Source organism: Podarcis raffonei, chromosome 3, assembly GCF_027172205.1.
Source record: "Podarcis raffonei isolate rPodRaf1 chromosome 3, rPodRaf1.pri, whole genome shotgun sequence".
NCBI classification, from domain to species: Eukaryota; Metazoa; Chordata; class Lepidosauria; order Squamata; family Lacertidae; genus Podarcis; species Podarcis raffonei.
The window spans coordinates 87,873,272-87,889,806 of NC_070604.1; the positions used below are offsets into that span (position 1 = coordinate 87,873,272).

Here is a 16,535-nt window from a genome sequence, read left to right on the forward strand (position 1 = left end):
GAAGTGGGCTGAACCCACAACTAGTTTTCAGGGATAAACTTTAAATGAAATTATTATTTTGTTCACTGTTGATTTTCTTAGTAATTTATGGGGTGGGCAAGTAACTAGCCACAGACGTTCAGAATCTTGGCACATTGGCCGCTGTATTTCTTGGGGTCTATATTCTTGCATGTTTCCCATGGATTATATAAAAGTTGTGGAAATGTTATTATTTTTGTTGGAGTGAGAACTCTGTGGAATTTCAAGCACTGTATGCACAATGATGTGTTGTACGCACAGGTCCTATCTTTGACCCAACAACCAGATTTATGTGCACAAGGCCCTTTAAAAAAGAGCTAAAATCCTACAATCAGTTGCTCTGGAGAAGGAGCAGGGGGCTAGATTCAGTTCCCTCTCCCCTGCGCACCCTTGCTTGCCAAACAAAGGCTCCACATTCATGGTCTCAGCTGCTCTAAACATGGTCCATTGGATTAGAGTACATCTCTTCAAGTAAGGAAAGAAGATAGTCTTTGGCCTGCATAGCTAAAGACTTAACTATTAGACAGTTTTGGAAAGGAAACATAGATCTGTAGTTTATAAAACTGCATTATAAATACATAACTGAATTTTCATTTTTCCTTGGCTCTGCTCTGCTAAGATCTCCAATTTATTTGCTCGGGATGAAATGGATGAAATAACCCAAGGATTGATATCTGTAATGAAAAAAGAACTACCACGAGTTCCTCCAACTTTTGATAATCTTTATGAATATTTTATATCAAGATCGAAGAAAAATCTTCATGTTGTTCTCTGCTTTTCTCCAGTGAGTTTTCTTTAAAAATCATATCTACCTTCCTTGGACATATTTGTTTATGATAATTCCTCCCCCATTCAAGACTATGTATTTAAATGTGAAAAATAATATTTTTATGGCAAACATGCTCTTTAAAGACAAATCCTGCAAGTTTGGCTCAGCAGTCTAGCTCATGGTAATTGTTCTACTAACAATTCCATTTCTGTATGTAATCTACAAAACTGGAACAGGCAGCTATGTCCTATGTATGTTAATTTTGAAGTTGGTGACGAGGAAGGCTCCATACTACCCTTTAGGGAAGGGAAAGTAGTTATGAAATGGCTTGCAGCTTAAGATATGAGACCTTAGATGCAAAAATGGTCCCCCCCCTTTTTATTGAAAAGTTTCAATTATAAAGAAATAAAGTGATGCAAAGAAAAGAAAAAAGGAAAAAACACAGAACTGTATTAGAATAATAATATCAAACTTATAAAAGAACGTATGAGTATTTTTCGTATATATTTACTCCCCCCTCCCCAGATGCGGAAATACTTTTAAAATTCCAGATCTCAGCCTCTGCATTTAGTTGTGCATATGACTGATAAAATTAATTATTACAATAATATATATTTTTTGTTATTCTTGGTAGGTTGGTGAAAAGTTCCGTGCGCGTTCTTTGAAATTTCCTGGCCTTATATCTGGCTGCACCATGGACTGGTTTACTCAGTGGCCTAAGGAAGCCCTTGTTGCTGTATCACACTATTTCCTGTCAGAGTTTAACATTGTCTGTTCTCCTGAAGTTAAAGCCCAAGTTGTGGAAACTATGGGCATCTTTCATGATCTAGTTTCAGAAAGCTGCGATAATTATTTCCAAAGGTAGCGTTTGAAACATATTTAGTAATTCTTTAATTATAACATTTGGCACTGGAATATGTATTTTTATAGATTATTTTATATACATCTAATGTATTTTTTAAAAGAAACAAAATTAGTTAAACCAGCTATGAATTTGGTTGCTCAGTTATAACTGTTGTATGAAAGATGCAATATTTTGTACTTTTATATGAAAATTTAAGTAACTCCCCCCCCCATTTTCAATTACATTAAACTTTGGATTCCTCTTAATAAATATTTAACACTTGTTTGAGAAAACAGATAAGCTTAGAATCTAATTGCCCCTATACCTAGATATAACAGGAGATTATATCTAAAATGGTTATTTGGGTTTCAGGGAGATGAGCAGTTATTTATTTCAAAGTCGTTATATCTTGAAATCAATTTTCACAACTGCAGCTCATTAACATGCATTACGATTACAGCTGAAAGTGAAATCTGTGGCTTTTGTCATTGACATAATTGTACTAGTGAAGATGAACATGGGTTTAGGATGGTATCTGATGATAACATGAGTATTTGATCCAATCCCCATTGCGTGTTCCAGATACCGAAGAAGAGCTCATGTCACCCCCAAGTCTTACCTCTCTTTCATTAATGGCTACAAAGATGTTTATGCTGAAAAGCTAGCCAACATTAATGAACAAGCTGAGCGGATGCACATAGGTAAGATAAGATTACTCCAGCTCATTGCCCCTGCCAACAATCTCTTCTCTCTCAGTCCTCCCAAGCCACAGCCAAGCCAACCTCATTCAGCTGGGTCCCCTGACCCTCAGCGGAATCTTTTCAGGGAACTGCTGGGCAGAGGAGATGCAGGAAAATCACCTTTCACCCTTCTGGATCCAGCTACACATATGTATGACTTGCCTCAGAAGTTTTTCACCTAAAGAAAAGTCTTCATGAGATTTCTCTGTGCATTCTATATGAAGATAAAAAATTTCCTTAAAAAAATTAAAAATCTAGAAATTATTTTCCCTTTGACAAACCAAACTTAGACCCAGATTTTGCCAGGACATAGCTTTTTTTCTTTTTTGTTCAGAAATGCCAATTTGTCTATAAGGACAGGTTTTACTTCTAGTTTGGCAGCAAACAATGAGTAGAGGGATGGAATGACAGCCCAATCCCTATGAAATCAACATTGCATATAATGTGGGTGCTAGCCAACTAACTCATTCTCAGAGTAAATTCATTGATTTCAATGACTCTATTAACATTGACTATTGCTCATCTTAAATAACTTTTAATTATTCTGAATTTTGATGCCTTTTGTAGGTCTTTCTAAGCTAATGGAAGCTAGTGAATCTGTTGCTAAACTCTCCCAGGAGTTGGCAGTGAAAGAGAAGGAACTGGCTCTGGCATCTGTAAAAGCAGATAAAGTAAGTTTTATACCAGAATACAGTATTTTATAAAGGAAAGTGACTGAGTTCACTGGTTTTGTCCCCCCCCCCACCAATGTTTTGAAAAGGAGAAATCTATCTTGTATATAGCAACACTATCCTTGTCCCATTGCTGGAGTGCTGAGTTAATTATATGTTGGCCCTGCTTGCTTTGCTTTCCGACCCCATTACCCCCATCACCCTGTTGTTGTTGTTTAGTCGTTTAGTCGTGTCCGACTCTTCGTGACCCCATGGAACAGAGCACGGCAGGCACTCCTGTCTTCCACTGCCTCCCGCAGTTTGGTCAAACTCATGTTAGTAGCTTCAAGAACACTGTCCAACCATCTCATCCTCTGTCGTCCCCTTCTCCTTGTGCCCTCCATCTTTCCCAACATCAGGGTCTTTTCCAGGGAGTCTTCTCTTCTCATGAGGTGGCCAAAGTATTGGAGCCTCAGCTTCAGGATCCGTCCTTCCAGTGAGCGCTCAGGGCTGATTTCCTTAAGAATGGATAGGTTTGATCTTCTTGCAGTCCATGGGACTCTCAAGAGTCTCCTCCAACACCATAATTCAAAAGCATCAATTCTTCGGCGATCAGCCTTCTTTATGGTCCAGCTCTCACTTCCATACATCACTACTGGGAAAACCATAGCTACCACCACCCTACCACTCACCAAAGTCACCTCCTCACCTTTCCCTTACAGCTCACCAACTATGGAGGGAAAATGCTTTTAATAAGTTTTGTTTGCCCTCACTGATATTGTACTTGCTACATGATTCCTGATTGGCTAGGATCGCCCATATGCAATACAGGAATAATTGCCCTTATTCTAAGCTACCAATGCTTGGCATCATTGATGTCAACACATTAATTAAATGTGTAAGGGCCAGATCCACCCACCCAACCCTGGGAGGCTAGGTGGGGATAGGCCCCTTATGAGCTGGATCATGTGAATGTGGCTCATGAAGAGCTTGGGGAAGTAAAACCTTTAGTTCACCATTGCTAGCTCTCTTCCACTGCAAACTTCCAAACTGGATGACCCTGCTGCATGTTTTTAAATTTTATAATAGGTGCTAGCAGAAGTGACAGTAAGTGCTGAGGCATCAGCTAAAGTGAAAAATGAAGTTCAAGGTGTAAAAGACAAAGCACAGAAGATTGTAGATGAAATTGATTCAGAGAAAGTAATAGCAGAGGCAAAGCTGGAGGCAGCTAGACCAGCCTTAGAAGAAGCTGAAGCTGCTTTGAATGTGAGTGACGTTGTAATAGAATATTCACAGTTCTCTTGAAGCCACTATAAATGAAGAAATCAATCATACATGAATTGTGCAATATAGATAATGTACCATTGTCTGCCTGCCTGTGCTGCAAAGTACCTATCTTTGAAAGTGGAGGTGCAAAGCTAGAAAAGTTGTTAAACATTAACAGGGCTTGAAGTAGTCTTTTATTTGTGCTACTTGGGTTGTTCTACATTGTTTCCTAATTTTTATTTCTTTCATTTCTGAATACCTTGCCTTATCTCAGATGCTCTATGCACCATCTATGGCAGTTTTAGAAAATATACTGTAGTTTGTAAGTCTGTGCTGACTATAGCTTTCTCCGGTCTGGTAAAACTGTGCTTCAGTTAAATTTCTGATGTCCCTGTTGGAAGCTGAGTGTCCCATTATTCCTCGTTTTGTCTATTGCTTAGAGAAATGTGATGTTAAATTCAGGGTACCACGTTTCCCCTGGGTCCTTATAAAATTTGGCCCAAACAATAAATGAATTTAATTTTCCCTTTGCAGACTATCAAACCGGCAGATATCGCAACGGTTCGAAAGCTTGCCAAGCCACCTCATCTTATCATGAGAATCATGGATTGCTGTCTGTTGCTATTCCAAAAGAAAATAGATTCAGTTACCATGGATCCAGAAAGGCCTTGTTTGAAACCATCTTGGAGCGAGTCACTGAAAGTAAATCCCATTCCCAAATGCTTTCAATACTGGGGGTGGGGGAATCAATGGCTTGGATCTAGTGGCACCCTGGTTTAAGCCAAAGGCATTTCTATTTCCACAAAAGGGAGCTCCCAATTCTCCTATGAGTGTAAGATGTGCTGCGCTTAGACATGACATCACCTCTGCCTACCACCTGAAAGGAGCATTACATGCAATTCCACCTTGGTATTTCTTCTTGAAATCAATGACAGCTTATAAATTATATTGACAACAACAACAGTTATTAAAAGGAGACATTTGGTGATAATCTGATCTTGCTTGGAAACTGCAAGGGGGGGGGGTCAGTTCTCTTGCTTGTGGGCTTCTCCTAATTAGCTGCTTGGGCACTAGGAGAAAAGGATGATGGACTAGAATGACCCATTGGCATGATCCACAGGTTTGTTCTTATGTTCTTATATTTTTATGAACATAAGAGTGTTATGCTGTTCTCCAGAATCTCATATAGAGCAACATACAATAAAGGACCTGAAGTTGATTAAGCAGGTTATCTGAGGTGGCCAGGAAATATCTATTAGAAATGTCCCATCCATTTGTTAAATTCATCAGAGTTTCTGACCACTGCATAACAGTTGTCCAATGAACACAACTCTTAAGACAAAGATGGATAACTTTTGGCCCTCCACGTGCTGTTGGAACTCTTAACTCCCATCAGCCGCAGTCAGTATGACCAATGGCTTAGAAGGATGGAAGCTGCTGCCCAAAATCTGGAGAGTCACAGACTCTCCAAACCTAAAACAGTTACAGTAAACAGCCGGTCATTAGCTTCATTCCGCCACTTTGGTAGAATTTAGAAACTAGGAAATTAAAGAAGAAATACAAATATACAAGGGATAATTACAATTGGGACAGTGATAGCAGAAAGTGCTTTACAGGTGTTGTTTGTTTATTTTCAGCTAATGAGTGGACCATTTCTGCAGAGTCTCCAGCAGTTTGCTAAAGATTCCATTAATGAAGAGACAGTAGAATTGCTACAGCCGTATTTTCAAATGGAAGATTATACTTTTGAAAATGGTAAAAAAGTCTGTGGTAATGTGGCAGGGCTGCTTTCTTGGACACAGGCCATGGCAACATTTTATGGCATAAACAGAGAAGTACTGCCTCTTAAGGTAAATGGCAGGATTTGATTTGAAGTGCGTTTCCATTTATTGAGAGGCGAAAGAAACCATGCAGAGTCTCTTTTGTCTATTTCTGCAGTGTGGGGTGTAATGGGACTAGAAACATGTCCCTCCCTCCTCTTCATATATGATATCACTAATCTTTAAATAATGTTTAAACTTCCATTGAAATTCTGGCAGATGTTGCGTTTGTTTGGGAAACTCCAAATCTACCTTTAATTTTGTTTTAGTTGAATTTGTTGACAAATTATTTTTAAAAATTGAACAATAGTTACATTTTACAGTTTGAAGCCTTGAACTATACAATATTGCAAGGAACACAATTAAAACATCTTTTTGAAGATGATACAGCAATAATACTAATACTAATACAAATATATTTACCAGTATTTGCCACCCATCTGACTGGGTTGCCCAAGCCACTTTGGGCGGCTCCAAACAAAAAGTAGTAAAAACACAATGCAACATCACACACTGAAAACAATCCAGATTTGATTGACAGTATCATGCAGTGCTTTTCACCTGCCCACAAGAGTGGATTGCTTCTGTAACTCAAAGCAGGGTTTTTACTGTGGCTGTCCCTGTTTTGTGGAACAGCATTCCTGTTGAGATACGAGATGCAAAACCACTAACTGTACTTTCTGGGGAAAACATAAGCCCTTCACTGTATTCTTTTTGGTGCCTGCTAAATTTAGACAAGCCTACCCAAATATTTAGAATGTTGATGTATCTGCAACAATTATTTTATTGTTGATCTTATTTTTTTAATGGTTTAAATTATTGTTGTTAACTTTTTTATTGATCATTTTATTGTTTTATTGTTTTTTAGTAACCATCTCTGAGGGTTTTTACAATCAAGCAGTATATAAATTTTATGAAATGAAATAAATAAGACATTTTTGTTCTGACAAGCCTTCCCAGCTGAATGAATAGGTTTCTGCCATGATTGTCTACTGTGTAGCGTGTATATGTTTTAATTCATTTGCTGTTCTTCTGAGCTGGTTTTTTTTTGGCTGTTTTTATTATATTTTGTACATCAACTTGAGAAATCTATAGGGAAGGTGAATAATAATAATAATAATAATAATAATAATAATAATAGCCACAAGATCCTGTGAGGAAATACTCAAAAAATTATTCAGACCAGCAAATACAGCCATTTACTATTCAAACAAAGCAAAAAGCAGAATATCTGGTTATAGATCTTTTCCTGTCGCAATGAGTTGTCATATTAGTTCCTCTATGCCAGGGACAGACAATTCAGACGAGTATTTCTTCAGACTGAATCCCTCTTTGGACAATTTTCCTTTAGACAGCTGCTTCATCTAGTTAGTCTTAGTGTTTTGTCTGTCTGTTTTTCATAGCTAAAAAAACAGCAACAAAAACCTTAGATGTAGTTATAGAAGACAAAAAGAATTTCTGGAAACATTGCTGCTTCATTCATTTTTCATTTTCAGGCGAACTTGGCAAAACAAGAAGGGCGTTTGAAAGTAGCAAATGCAGAATTGGCAATGGCTCAACAATTATTAGATGAGAAGCAAGCAGAACTGGATAAAGTGCAAGCAAAGTTTGATGCAGCTATGAAGGAAAAGATGGTAAAACAAGAGAAAATGCTGCTTCACCAACAAGATAATTTATGATGCTGATTTCCTAGCTGGCCACTGCCTTATCTTGAACTTCTTTCTGACATGGGTGTGGTACTGAAATGTTGCTTGTGGGCCTATTTAATAGTATGCAGGAGAGACTATAGTTTTTGATCCTAATTGGCAGAAATGCAGTTGATAGATAGATAGATAGATAGATATGATAAATATTACACCAGCCTTTCCCAGCTTGGTACTATCCTGATGTTTTGGACTACAACTCCTATGCCTCAGTAGCTGGGGTTGATGGGGGCTGATGGGAGTTGTAGTCCAAAGCATCTGGATGTTCTCCGGGTTGTTAAAGGTTGTATTACGCTGCTTAGTTGCACAGGTAACTTGTATCTTACAATTATTTCACTTACATAATCACAGCGTAAATGTGGGTTTTGAAGTCAAGCCACCTTCCTCAGGAGCTGGGCTTAGGTAGCTGCCATGCAAGAACAAAGACCAGGTATAGCAGAGTCATTAGCCTGACAAAAGGTGAGACATTCCGCATTAGGCAAGAAAGCAGGAGGCTGCCAAGATTACAGGGGGCAGGCTATGCTCACTGGGGAAAATGTGCCTTTTAAAAAACTAGGCTTGAGGTAGCAGCAGTGGCATCAGGAGCCCGGGGACACCTGGAGCTGTGTGGGTGCCTCCCCATAAGGTGGGGCATCCGGGGGCAGGGGGCAGTATGGGGCCAAGCAGCCATATTCCCCCCAGGCTCCCTACTGCTGGAGGGTGGCTGAGGGGGAGGCATCTGGCGTGGGGCTGGAGGGTGCTGCACCTTGGGGTCCAGAGTGCCGCCCCGAAGGTAAGTGCCACCTGGTGCGCCCCACTCCTTCCGCCTCCGCCTCCCTCCACTGCTGGGTATCAGGTGGATGGAGTTATTTAGAGCAGGAGTTTCCTGGGAACAAGGAAGGAAGTAGGGAGAACACTTGCTGGGTGATGAAGGACAACAATCATTAGAGCTGGCTGGGAAGCAGGAACAAAGGGATGGTGCTTAGGATGGCTGGGCTGCTATGAAGAACAAGATGCTCTTGAGGTGACAGTGCTGCAAGATCTGCAGCCCCTTCATCTAAACTCAGGTGTATATATGTGTATTTAAACCATATTTCTCAAAGGCACTACAGCCTCTGTCACATGTTGATTCTAAACAGAAACACGACCCTGGATGATCACCCAGAACCCCCTGGAATTTTGTGCCCCAATTGGCAGAGATTGGGGGGTGGGTGGCGCACACTCTATATGTGTTTACAAGATGGTTCTTGAATGCAATTCTAATGGATAAAAATATACAATGGCTTATGATATTATACTTCTTATTAGATATTTATTTATACCCCAACTTTTCCCTGATGGGACTCAAGGGAGCTTGGCTTTCCTCCTGTTTAATGTGTAATGCGACAACAGTACACCAAACTCTGTTTCCTCTTTTCATCTGACTGTGCTTTTGTGTTACTCAGTTGCACCGCGGTTGGATTAACCGGTTGAGACTGACATTGCGGGGATGATTACTGGCAATTATTTTGACCTAAAAGAAATGGGAAAACCCACCACCTGGTGGGGCCTGGTGTCCCTGCTCGCTGAGGTTCCTGAGCTTATTGCTGCCTGCGGAAAACAGTAGTTGCTATGGTTTCTTTTCATCGACTCCCTTACAAATGCTGCAATTTTATTCTATCTCCCATCGAAACCTAGCAGCTATTATGCCATAAATGACCTTGATAACACCATGTCATCTATTTTCAAGATATATGTTCATAATTTGTCCTAGAGCAGCATAGCTATCATGACGGTCATTTTGAAAAGTATAATGTGACACAACATTTCCTAATTTTAGGACCTCTTGAATGATGCAGAAATGTGTAGGAGAAAGATGCAGGCAGCTTCTGCGCTTATAGATGGCTTGAGTGGAGAGAAAATTAGATGGACCCAGCAAAGTAAAGAGTTCCGAGCCCAGATAAACAGGTATTGTGTAGGACAAATAAAGGATCAAAATTCATTGAAAAGTACTACTGGGCACATATCAGTAGGCAGCCAGTTGTATCACACCCCAGTGAAATCTGTGGGACTTAATGTTATTCCACAATTAATCTAAAAGCGCTAATTTCAACTTCAAGTGAACTGAATTGATCAATATTTAATATCTAGAAGAGATATGATTTTCTTCTTTCCCTCTTCCTTTTTATTGGGGGTGGGGTGACTGGATACATAAGCAGATTAGACCTTGCACAATTGTCTCCCTTATAGTCGTTTAGCTTCGCTTCTTACTCAACATATCAGTGCCGCTGATCCCTATAGTTGTATAAGGAATAGTGCTGTTCCAGTGTCCAGTGAATTAGTTCACTGAAGCAAGTACAGTGGTACCTTGAGTCACAAATGCCTCAGGTTACAAACGTTTCAGGTTACAGACTCTGCTAACCTGGAAGAGTTACCTCGAGTTGCGAACTTTGCCCCAGGATGAGAACGGAAATTGTGTGTCTGCAGCGCAGCGGCAGCAAGAGGACCCATTAGCGAAAACACGCCTCTAGTTAAGAACAGTTTCAGGTTAAGAATGGACCTCCGGAACAAATTAAGATCGTAACTAGAGATACCGCTGTACTGAGTGCTAGTGGAATCCTCATCCAGTTAAATAGCCAGTTGTGAGGGTTTTGAAATATCCATCTACTTCCCAGTTTAATACTTAAATGTAAAATAGACATCAAACTCACTTTAATCCTGCTATAATTATTTAAATGGTGTCTAATGGTGTTCTTGTTTTATTTATTTTTCTAAGAAGCCTGTACCATGTTGTTTTTTAAAAAATGAAATCTGAAAGAATACTAATGGAGATTCTGTATTTTTCTAGACTTGTGGGAGATGTTTTACTCTGCACAGGTTTTCTTTCCTATTGTGGCCCTTTCAACCAGATATTCAGGAATCTTTTGCTTAAAGATTTGTGGGAGACAGAAATGAAAGTCAGGAAAATCCCTTTTACTGAAAATTTGAACCTCATTTCAATGTTGGTGGATCCTCCTACGGTAGGTCTTGCATCCTGTAAATGTTTGTAGCTCTACATTTATCCCTATTTACTGTTTATGAGGTAGAATCAAACCATTTGCATTTTTAGCTAGTCTGAACAATGCTTTTTCATTCATCATGTTCTAGAAAATTTGTGTGCTATGCTGTACTATAATGGCAGCAAGGGGGAAACAGTTCTAGCAAACAGCAACTTGAGGCGGGGCAAACCTTGGAGCAGCAACCATTTTTAATTCAGTTATTGTAAGAGTTCCATTGCGTTAAGTACTATCTGTTGATATTACTGAAATAATATAATTATGTTTTTATAGTAACTATTAGAAAAGTTATGAGACAACATACACATAAAGGGACACATATGACCTCTTTCACAGAGATCCAACTAAAAAATTTTAAGTGGAGGAGTGATTTCTTTACATAAAATAAAGATTCAATTAACTCCTGTTACTTTTGTCTCTGTTATAAAAGGAAAGTGTTCAGTGTGGCATATAAGCTATACAAAGGGTTTTTATTTTATTTATTTTTTAGTTTATTCCATCGTGGACCTCGGAACAGTTCAAATATTGAAAAAATTGGGTGGTTTTCATGTGACTGGATACTTGTGTACACTACCTCATTGATAGATTTTTGTCTGAAATGGGAAAATGTGGGTACATAGAGGCCATTCCATTATTGCAGGTGTGGTTGTTGTTTTTTTGGTTTTGTTTTTTTACCTGCTGCAATCATGGATATGGCAGAGGATGTCTTCGCGTAATAAAACATCTCTGGCCTTGCAACATATAATTTACTCAGTACGTCGCCAGTTATGATATGCTATAAATTTAATCTTCCAAAAAATAAGTAAATGCACGTGCACCAACAGCTTGAATAGATAAAAGAACACAAGCTACTGTAGCATCTTAAAGGCAGGAGCTTTTGGCATAAGCTTTAGTATCACCACTGTCATTGCTTCTTCTTGAGGGACCAAATTCCATAATTTAACGATGTGCTGCGTGAAGACATACTTTCCTTTGTCTGTCCTGAATCTCCAAATGGTCAGCTTCACTGGATGTCCATGTGTGCTAGTGTTACGAGTGAGGGAGAAAAACAGCCCCCTACCCACCTTTTCCACATCATGCATAATTTCATAATGCTTCTATCGTGTTCCCCTCTTTATTCATTTCTCCACCTTAAGTAAAAAGCCTCAAATGTGCATAGTTGGGTAGGTAGTGTTCCAGAACTGCAGCAACTAGAAATCATTAGTCTTACTGTTATTTTATTGTTCCTTTAGTTAGGGCTGCCGTATGTCTGGCGGAATTTTGGCAACATTTTTGCCACAAATAAAATCTCACTTATTGAAATATGGCAACCCTACTTTAGATTTTGCTTCATTTAGTTTTATTTTAGGATATGGTAGGGTCCCTTGAGTGAAATTTCTTCGCCTACAAAGGAGGGATATTAATACAAATAAAAAAGTTGTTTCAGGGATGGAAGCAATTGGGGCCGTGTTCAAAACCTCCAGGAACCTGTAGCATTCAGCATTGCTTAACAGAATATTTTTGGACTCAGTATAGACCATTATCTTGATAATATGTTAAGATTAAAGCTGATAAACTTAGTTGTTTTAAAATGTTTTTAATGTTCTAACTCGCCCTAGGACCTTATGGTGTAGGGCGGGAGATAAACAAACCAACCTTATATACTTTGCTTATATGATGTGACCAATATGACTATAGCTGCATCGCACAGTAGAACCATTTTTTAAAGTAATAAATTATATCTACAATTCTGTACCCACCTACCTAGGAAGGTGTCTCACTTGAACTCAAGGGAACTTACTTTTGAGTGCGCATGCACAGGATTGCACTGTCAATATATCTTTGAAAGTCAATTCATTATTGGTTATAGAAGTGGTGACTTCTTTCTCGTTGCCCAGATTAGTGAATGGAACCTACAAGGCCTTCCAGGAGATGAGCTCTCAGTTCAAAATGGCATAATTGTCACTAAAGCGACAAGGTACCCACTCTTGATAGACCCGCAGACGCAAGGGAAAACATGGATTAAACATAAAGAAAAGGAAAATGACTTACAAGTAAGTTTTGCAAAGTTTTAAAGGAAAGGGTGTTTTTTTCCCCCTCCTTGGAAATACCTATATATATTTTTCCTGGAGACATATTTTCAGTAAATATGAGTGCTGTAGTGTTTAAATCTTCACACAGATCCGACATCCATAATATAAACTCTTGAACAGAGTATACTGCTCTGCACCCTTTCAGCTTATCAGCTGAGGCACCCGCAAATTATTTGGTGGGTTTGCATGAGTTTTCTTTGAACTCTTATGCTAGCATCACTTTCAGATACGTGTTTAGTGTCTTCTAGACATTCTCACTCATATCATATTTAAGCAGTGCTTTTTGGGGGACTACTCAAGGGTATGCAGTACCAGCCCCTTCCCCCCCAAATGTTTAAAATGTGGCACTAATTGCAACAACTTCATGGTGAGTACCTGCACCTTTTTTTGTTTCTTTTTTAAAAAGTGCTGTACAGTGGTACCTCGGGTTACAGACGCTTCAGGTTACAGACTCCGCTAACCCAGAAATAGTACCTCAGGTTAAGAACTTTGCTTCAGGATGAGAACAGAAATTGTGCTCCGGCGGCCCGGCGGCAGTGGGAGGCCCTATTAGCTAAAGTGGTGCTTCAGGTTAAGAACAGTTTCAGGTTAAGAGCGGACCTCTGGAACGAATTAAGTTCTTAACCCGAGGTACCATTGTATATAAGAAAAGCAATTGTATTCATACCCTCCCAGGGCACTCCCCCCCACCCTTCACATATATTTCTCAGTTCTTTCAGTGGTTTGAAGTGTCTGAAGTGCAAGTCACTCAGCCAAAACCTCAGGAAAAGAAGCTGCTGCATTCAAATCCTATCTCAGTCACGGTTTTATAGGCTGAAATCTCTCTTCCTCAGTGGCCTGCCATAGAAAGCATAGTAAACTTCTAAAATAATTTGCACACTATGGGAGGCACTTAACTTTCTGAGCATGTGGAATGAGGTCTGCTAGTGCAATGGGACATCAAAGTCCCATTGATCATGTCTACTCAGATGTAAACCCCACAGAGTACAATGAGACTTATGCTCAGGTAAGTAGGAATAGGATTGCAGAGAGGTAAAGGTGTTCTAAGAATTAGTAACATGAAGGTGCCTTGCCAATTATCTTTCTTGTAAGAATAAACTGTTTCCATTTCTAAGGTGACAACTCTGAATCATAAATATTTCCGCACACACCTAGAGGACGCCCTCTCTCTGGGGAGACCACTTTTAATTGAGGATATAAGTGAAGAATTAGATCCTGCACTTGATAATATATTAGAAAAGAACTTCATTAAATCAGGAACCTCTTTCAAGGTTAGTTACCTTTATAAAAGAGCTATGACTGTAATAAATTTTATTTAAAAGTGTGATAAATGTTTAATCGCATCTGTTCTGAGCAAGCAAATGAAATAAATCCTGTGGCCAAATAGGGGGAAACCCTAGAATCATAGAATCATAGAATCATAGAATCATAGAGTTGGAAGAGACCACAAGGGCCATCGAGTCCAACCCCCTGCCAAGCAGGAAACACCATCAGAGCACTCCTGACATATGGTTGTCAAGCCTCTGCTTAAAGACCTCCAAAGAAGGAGACTCCACCACACTCCTTGGCAGCAAATTCCACTGTCGAACAGCTCTTACTGTCAGGAAGTTCTTCCTAATGTTTAGGTGGAATCTTCTTTCTTGTAGTTTGGATCCATTGCTCCGTGTCCGCTTCTCTGGAGCAGCAGAAAACAACCTTTCTCCCTCCTCTATGTGACATCCTTTTATATATTTGAACATGGCTATCATATCACCCCTTAACCTCCTCTTCTCCAGGCTAAACATGCCCAGCTCCCTTAGCCGTTCCTCATAAGGCATCGTTTCCAGGCCTTTGACCATTTTGGTTGCCCTCCTCTGGACACGTTCCAGTTTGTCAATGTCCTTCTTGAACTGTGGTGCCCAGAACTGGACACAGTACTCCAGGTGAGGTCTGACCAGAGCAGAATACAGTGGCACTATTACTTCCCTTGATCTAGATGTTATACTCCTATTGATGCAGCCCAGAATTGCATTGGCTTTTTTAGCTGCCGCGTCACACTGTTGGCTCATGTCAAGTTTGTGGTCAACCAAGACTCCTAGATCCTTTTCACATGTAGTGCTCTCAAGCCAGGTGTCACCCATCTTGTATTTGTGCCTCTCATTTTTTTTGCCCAAGTGCAATACTTTACATTTCTCCCTGTTAAAATTCATCTTGTTTGTTTTGGCCCAGTTCTCTAATCTGTCAAGGTCGTTTTGAAGTGTGTTCCTGTCCTCTGGGGTGTTAGCCACCCCTCCCAGTTTGGTGTCATCTGCAAATTTGATCAGGATGCCCTTGAGTCCATCATCCAAGTCGTTGATAAAGATGTTGAATAAGACCGGGCCCAAGACAGAACCCTGTGGCACCCCACTAGTCACTCTTCTCCAGGATGAAGAGGAACCATTGATGAGCACCCTTTGGGTTCGGTCAGTCAGCCAGTTACAAATCCACTGAGTGGTAGCATAGTCAAGACCGCATTTTACCAGCTTCTTTACAAGAATATCATGGGGCACCTTGTCAAATGCCTTGCTGAAATCAAGGTAGGCTACATCCACTGCGTTCCCTTCATCTACCAGGCTTGTAATTCTGTCAAAAAACGAGATCAGGTTAGTCTGACATGACTTATTTTTCAGAAATCCATGCTGACTATTGGTGATCACAGCATTCCTTTCTAGGTGCTCACAGACTGTTTGCTTAATGATCTGCTCCAGAATCTTCCCTGGTATTGATGTCAGACTGACTGGGCGGTAATTATTTGGGTCCTCTCTTTTCCCCTTTTTGAAAATAGGGACAACATTTGCCCTCCTCCAGTCTGCCGGGACTTCGCCTGTTCTCCAGGAATTCTCAAAGATGACTGCCAGTGGTTCTGAAATCACATCTGCCAGTTCTTTTAATACTCTTGGATGCAGTTCATCTGGCCCTGGAGACTTGAATACATCTAGACTAGCCAAGTATTCTTGTACTATCTCCTTAGTTATTCTGGGCTGTGTTTCCTCTGCTGAATCATTTGCTCCAAATTCTTCAGGTCGGGCATTGTTTTCTTTATCGGAGAAGACTGAGGCAAAGAAGGCATTGAGGAGTTCAGCCCTTTCTGTGTCCCCTGTTTGCATTTCACCATCTTCTCCTCTGAGTGACCCCACTGTTTCTTTGTTCTTCCTTTTGCTACGAACATACCCATAAAAGCCTTTTTTGTTGCTTTTAACCTCTCTAGCAAGCCTGAGTTCATTCTGTGCTTTAGCTTTTCTGACTTTGTGTCTACACGTGTTGGCTATTTGTTTGAATTCCTCTTTGGTGGTTTCCCCCCTTTTCCATTTTTTGTACACATCCTTTTTTAATCTTAACTCAGTTAAAAGTTCTTTAGATAGCCACCCTGGCTTCTTTAGGCACCTTCCATGTTTCCGTCTCATTGGTATTGCCTGAAGTTGTGCTTTTACTATCTCCCTCTTAACAAACTCCCAGCCATCATGAACTCCCTTTCCTTTTAGTATTACTGTCCATGGGATCTCACCAAGCACTTCCCTAAGTTTTATGAAGTCGGCTTTCTTAAAGTCGAGAAATTGAGTCCTAGTATGCTTGGCTGCTCCTTTCCGCTGTATAGTAAACTTCAGAAGAGCATGATCACTC

General features: G+C 40.0%; 1 protein-coding gene across 1 annotated transcript in view; it reads left to right on the plus strand.

Annotated features, from left to right (window-relative positions):
- Positions 1-16,535, plus strand: part of DNAH8 (dynein axonemal heavy chain 8) — a 137,533-nt gene that overhangs the window by 84,837 nt on the left and 36,161 nt on the right. The window contains exons 64-75 of the mRNA XM_053382927.1: positions 638-802; positions 1,422-1,648; positions 2,214-2,332; positions 2,939-3,042; positions 4,111-4,287; positions 4,822-4,989; positions 5,925-6,137; positions 7,604-7,741; positions 9,609-9,736; positions 10,617-10,788; positions 12,702-12,857; positions 14,012-14,167. Of these exons, the coding sequence (XP_053238902.1) occupies positions 638-802; positions 1,422-1,648; positions 2,214-2,332; positions 2,939-3,042; positions 4,111-4,287; positions 4,822-4,989; positions 5,925-6,137; positions 7,604-7,741; positions 9,609-9,736; positions 10,617-10,788; positions 12,702-12,857; positions 14,012-14,167 (1,923 nt within the window). The remainder of the gene's footprint in view (positions 1-637; positions 803-1,421; positions 1,649-2,213; positions 2,333-2,938; positions 3,043-4,110; positions 4,288-4,821; positions 4,990-5,924; positions 6,138-7,603; positions 7,742-9,608; positions 9,737-10,616; positions 10,789-12,701; positions 12,858-14,011; positions 14,168-16,535) is intronic.